Source organism: Periophthalmus magnuspinnatus, chromosome 1 (assembly GCF_009829125.3).
Source record: "Periophthalmus magnuspinnatus isolate fPerMag1 chromosome 1, fPerMag1.2.pri, whole genome shotgun sequence".
NCBI classification, from domain to species: Eukaryota; Metazoa; Chordata; class Actinopteri; order Gobiiformes; family Gobiidae; genus Periophthalmus; species Periophthalmus magnuspinnatus.
In genome coordinates this window covers 2,572,060-2,577,922 of record NC_047126.1, presented here as the reverse complement: position 1 = coordinate 2,577,922, position 5,863 = coordinate 2,572,060, and the positions used below count along the sequence as shown (strand labels likewise).

Below are 5,863 nucleotides of genomic sequence, written 5' to 3'. Positions count from 1 at the left end.
TTACTTTTTCATTAAATATATTTAGATGTATATAATAGTATATAATGTATTTATCTATAGATTTAATACGTTCAACTGACTGTGACTGAACTGCCACCAGAAAAACCTATAAAATGTACAGACTCTTGATTCATTCGGCCCAAACACACTGCACACGTCGGTGTTTGCGTGTGTGACCTGGTGAAACCTCAGCCACACGTCAACGTGAGGATGAGCTCCATTAGGACCTGAACCTCTGTGTAAAATACAATTAAATGAGTGAACGTCAAGTGACCTGATTAACAAAAAGAAACTGTGAACAAATATCTGTGTTTGTGTCCAGCAGTAATCTGACCAGAGCTGAAGAAATGTCTTGGACGAGCAGCAAAACGTCTTCACTCTAAAAACTTTGGTCTAGTTGACAGAAGTTAATTATTATCAGTTTAATGGCTCCTTCTCCTCCTCCTCCTTCATCTCCATCTCCTCCTGTGGCACATCCTGGTGATGCTGCTGCTCAGTCTTCAGCAAATTTCTTTTTTTTCTGTAGAGAAGAGATTTAACTTTGAGACTGTGTTTTTGTATTTTAAAGTTTGTAGTATCAGATCTAAAAGGTAATGTAATGTCCAATCTCTATGAATATAAAGATATAAATACTTGCCTTTTGGAGGCTGGTTCTCTCTGTAAAAAGAACAAGTCTCAGTCAGTTTGATGCTTCACTTACATTACACTGGTTGATTCTTTGACACTCACAGACACATTACTGCCATGCTGCCAATTAAACTGATTTTATAAACTGTGATTATGATTTAGATTCACAAATGATCAAAACTGCACTTGGACTATTGGCCAAGACTCGGTCCAAAACAATGGACCATTCAAGAGTCTGAACTGTGTGAGCGTGTACAGTGAACTGTGTGAGTGTGTACAGTGAACTGTGTGTGTGTGTACAGTGAACTGTGTGAGTGTGTACGGTGAACTGTGTGTGTGTGTGTACAGTGAACTGTGTGTGTGTGTACAGTGAACTGTGTGAGTGTGTACAGTGAACTGTGTGTGTGTGTGTGTACAGTGAACTGTGTGTGTGTACAGTGAACTGTGTGTGTGTGTACAGTGAACTGTGTGTGTGTGTGTGTACAGTGAACTGTGTGTGTGTACAGTGAACTGTGTGTGTGTGTGTGTACAGTGAACTGTGTGTGTGTACGGTGAACTGTGTGTGTGTGTGTGTACAGTGAACTGTGTGTGTGTACAGTGAACTGTGTGTGTGTGTGTGTACAGTGAACTGTGTGTGTGTACAGTGAACTGTGTGTGTGTGTACAGTGAACTGTGTGTGTGTGTGTGTACAGTGAACTGTGTGTGTGTACAGTGAACTGTGTGTGTGTGTGTGTACAGTGAACTGTGTGTGTGTACAGTGAACTGTGTGTGTGTGTACAGTGAACTGTGTGTGTGTGTGTGTGTACAGTGAACTGTGTGTGTGTGTGTGTACAGTGAACTGTGTGTGTGTACAGTGAACTGTGTGTGTGTACAGTGAACTGTGTGTGTGTGTACAGTGAACTGTGTGTGTGTGTGTGTACAGTGAACTGTGTGTGTGTACAGTGAACTGTGTGTGTGTACAGTGAACTGTGTGTGTGTGTACAGTGAACTGTGTGTGTGTGTGTGTACAGTGAACTGTGTGAGTGTGTACAGTGAACTGTGTGTGTGTGTACAGTGAACTGTGTGTGTGTGTACAGTGAACTGTGTGTGTGTGTGTGTGTACAGTGAACTGTGTGTGTGTACAGTGAACTGTGTGTGTACAGTGAACTGTGTGAGTGTGTACAGTGAACTGTGTGTGTGTGTACAGTGAACTGTGTGTGTGTGTGTACAGTGAACTGTGTGTGTGTGTACAGTGAACTGTGTGAGTGTGTACAGTGAACTGTGTGAGTGTGTACGGTGAACTGTGTGTGTGTGTAGGAGGAGGGCGAGAAGGAGATCGAGCTCTTTAATGTCATTATAGTATTTTCTATGACATAAATGTACTATTTGTATATATAGATTGCCTTGTTTTAAGCTGTTTGTGTTTTCTCTGTTTTGTGTCTCAGGGACTGCAGATGGAAATGAGCTCCAAGAGCTATAGTCTGGTCCAAAGCATCTCTTCAATGTTTCTTTGATTAATGCTCCTGCACATGGTCCTGGAACATAAACTAAACAAACTCAACTAAATGATTGAATCTGCCCAGATGAAAAAGTGACTTATTCAGAAGTGAATTGTGTTGTGTGTGATATCAAGAACATTGTGAAAATAAAATTCTAATCTTGTTGTTTAGCATAAAAATACACATTTTGTAAAACATTTTAACCCAGCCCTAATACAGTAGGTCACATGTTGCAGATGAACGGCTGTGATTGGTCGTTCACAAACTTGAACAAAGACTTTCTGTGAGGAGGGCTCCAGATGTTTTTCACAGAGAGTGTCAGGGTTCAGCTGTTCAGGTCCTGACAGGAAAAAGACAAACAGACTGTATCTGACACTAGATCTTACTCACTTGGCGATGTTGATGGTAGAGGACAAAGGTGAACATCAGAACTAACAGGACTCCATATACAGCAGCTATAAGTATCAGCCAACCTGAGTGTTCTCCTGCAGAAATAGAACAGTGTTTGAAATCCCTGTGTTCAGATAACACCAGGAGTCACTGCTCACACGTACCTTCTGCCTCTTTTTCATTGTGGATTAACTCGTCTGTGTCAGTAACTTCAGTGTGGATAATAAACTGCTCCTGTTCAGTGGAGAGCTCACAGGAGAACAGGCCCAGCTGGTCTTTGGTCAGACTCTTCAGGACCAGACTGTTGGACTCTGTGACTCCATCAACAAACTGTGTCCAGGACTCAGTGTAGACCGGCTCTGGTCCAGACCGGCTCAGAATGATCTGAGTCTGTTTGAACCTCCAAATGAGACTCTTCACTGGAGCAGTGGGTTTAGTGCAATGGACCATAATCACTTCAGAAACACTGATGTTGACTAAAAAAACAAAACAAAAAAGAGCAAATAAAGCAAACATGGAAACAAGTGTCAGAGCTCTGGTGCATTACTCACTGTTCCTCCTGTAGGTGGCGCTCCTCCAGCTGCTCCTGCTGTTGCTGACATTACAGCTGTATTGATGTGGAGGGCTGTGAGGCAGAGACACAGAGCTGTGCACAGACCACACTCCGCTCTCGGAGGAGGTAACCGTGGTAACAGCTGCAGAGGAGGGAGGGCTCCAGGACACTGAGGGTTTGGGGTAGACTCCCTCAGATCTACAGACGAGCTGCTGCCCCTGCTGCTGCAGAGACACCTGCAAGACTGGAGCTACAGGGAGAGAGGGAGGAGAGAGGGAGGAGAGGAGAGAGGAGAGAGAGAGGAGAGAGGGAGGAGAGAGGGAGGAGGACACTGGTTTAGTCCTGAGCTGAGAGCAGGAGAAACATGAAGCAGTTACACTGGTCTCACCTTCCACTCTCAGAGTCACATAAATCTCCTTGTTGTCTGTGGTCACTGTGTTGGAGAAACACTTGTATCTTCCTTCATCTTGAACTTTGACCCCTGAGAGCAGCAGTGATGCGTTTCCTGTGGACAGCTCCTCCTCAAACAGAGAGGTCCGGCCTTTAAAGATCTGGTGCTGGTGCTGCATCTGACCATGATAATAAATATGAACTGGAGTATTTTTGTCATCAGGGTCTTTGGTCCAGTGGATCACAGGGTCTGGTCCAGGGTCAAAGCTGCAGGGCAGAACACAGCTCTCCAGAAGAACACAGGACACTTCTGTATCTGAGGGAGAAGACATGAGACGTTCAGAGTCCTGTCAGCAGTGAACCAGCTCAGAGAGACTTACACACACTCATAAACCCCAGTGAGGCTAAGCAAATGTCCTCTGCATTTGACCCATCCTCAGTGTCTCTGGGTTAAACCTGCATTTGACCCATCCTCAGTGTCTCTGGGTTAAACCTGTCAGAAGCAGAGGGACCCATCTCCAGATGGATCTGGAGCTAGTCTTGGTCAGAGGGTCTACTATGAAGTGACAGGTGGTTAAACTGGGTGAGTGGAGCTCAAACCCTGGATCCTGTATCACGTGGGCCTCTTTTCAGTGTGGTTACATCACTAGACTTAGTTCCTGCTCCTGAAGAGTGCAGATGATGGACATGTCCCAATTCACCAAATGCACCTTTTGAAGGGTCCCTTCGAAGTACTCTTCAAAAGTGTAGTTTCAAGGTTCCGGTCGAGAATCTGCCCTCCTCAGTGTAGTTTCCATCTTGCTGAAGTGGGACAGGCCCACACCACGGACCGCACTTCCACCTCTGTCTTTGAGCGTACGATACGTACATTACGTACATTATTTTTAATAATTTATTATTTAATAGAAAAAAAGTCAAGATGTCGTCGTCACAGCTGTTTCTTTCTGTTTAGATTGAATATCAATAGGCAAATATAACGTTCGAGGTGATTTTTTAACTCAATTGTAGCTACTTCATAACTTAAACAAAATATACCTTGTGAAAACGTAATAACAGAGACAGAGGTAACAATATCATTTCTACATTCATAGTCTATAAACCAGAGACACTGATTAGTTGTACATAAAGTGGGATATTTCAGTTTAACAATTCTGTATTTTGGCCAGTGTCTACACCACTTTAATAACAGTAGAGGGCACTGTTTCCCTTTTATGTCGTGCCAGTTCTTTTCATCTGATTATTATAAGGTATTTTCTAGCAGTGCAGCGCTACATCACTAGGTCTTGATTTACTAACACGAAAGTAAATGACACGTGCCACCAGGGGGCGCAGACCTATGGAATGTACCGGAACTCATGAAGATTTTGTGCACGTCTCAGGACTCAGTTCTGTCCTTTCCTCATAGTCCGTTGCTTCATTGTTGAAGACATGAAGTGACATTCTGTCTTAAAATAACCGCAAACTGCGCAGCTTTTGATGAGAATATATTGTCATTGTCAAACAATTTACCAAAGTCCCTCAGATTGTGACTGACACAAGTGGATCTGTTCAGTTTTATTTGTACAAACATCTCAACCAGAGTGAAGAGTTTTTCATTTTGAAAATGTGCTCACTCTGTTAAACTACAGCAAAGTCACAAATGAACTGAACCTTCCAGTTGCTCTGATGTCTCCAGCTCCACTGTAAACACTGTAGGACCTCCATTATGAGACTTTTATGTCATTTAGGTGGAACTTACCTTCTGAAAGACTCTGGGAAAATACAGGAAAAAATATCAGGAGCAATAAATCCAACCTCAGACACATGTTTTTAAGAAAATAAATATGGATCGAATAATATTTGTGTCTGAAATAAAGAATAAATGAATACAAAGTTGAAGGCTGTAACGTATCTACACGAGCATGAGGCTGGGAGTAGAGACCGTGTGTATTCGGAAGTAGAGAGTGATAGTGTTTACAAAACAAACAGAAAGGGCCTGTAATTGGACACGGAGAGGAGCTGCGTCCCAGTCCCTTCACTTAAAGCAGGAGGTGGCGCACTACAGATGCACCGTCTCTATAAATTGCGATTGCGCAGCAGTTTGGTCAACTGGCTCCGCCTGGATGTCAGTGCAGATAAAACACCGCTTCATTCATTCACCGGAGGATCACAACTTGCACCACTACGATGGAGAACATGTGTTTTTGTGTTTTTGTTCTTCTCTGCTTTGGTGAGTTGGCCCATAAACTACATGTGTTATTTTTTATTTCTCTTTCCAGTTGTCCAGTTCTCTCCACGTAAACTTTGTCAGTTGTTCAAAGTGTGAAGTGGGAGCTGTAGTGAGGAAGAAGATGCGCAGGTGTCACGGGGCTGGACATTGTTTTTGTTGATTTGTTGATTTTCTTGAGCATCATTTTGAATTTGCCTAAAAGTCCATTGAAGTGTT

The 5,863-nt window shown here is 43.1% G+C and overlaps 1 protein-coding gene across 1 annotated transcript; it reads right to left on the bottom strand.

Moving 5' to 3' along the window:
* Window positions 1-417: 417 nt before the first annotated feature.
* On the bottom strand, window positions 418-5,318 carry LOC129456701 (V-set domain-containing T-cell activation inhibitor 1-like). The gene is made up of 7 exons (XM_055225763.1): window positions 5,177-5,318; window positions 3,437-3,754; window positions 3,047-3,298; window positions 2,660-2,971; window positions 2,496-2,590; window positions 638-657; window positions 418-520 (listed from the first exon to the last, which is right to left on the bottom strand). The coding sequence occupies exons 1-7, from the start codon at window positions 5,241-5,243 to the stop codon at window positions 418-420; spliced, it is 1,167 nt and encodes a 388-aa protein (XP_055081738.1). The 5' UTR covers window positions 5,244-5,318.
* Between the last annotated feature and the right edge of the window lie 545 nt (window positions 5,319-5,863).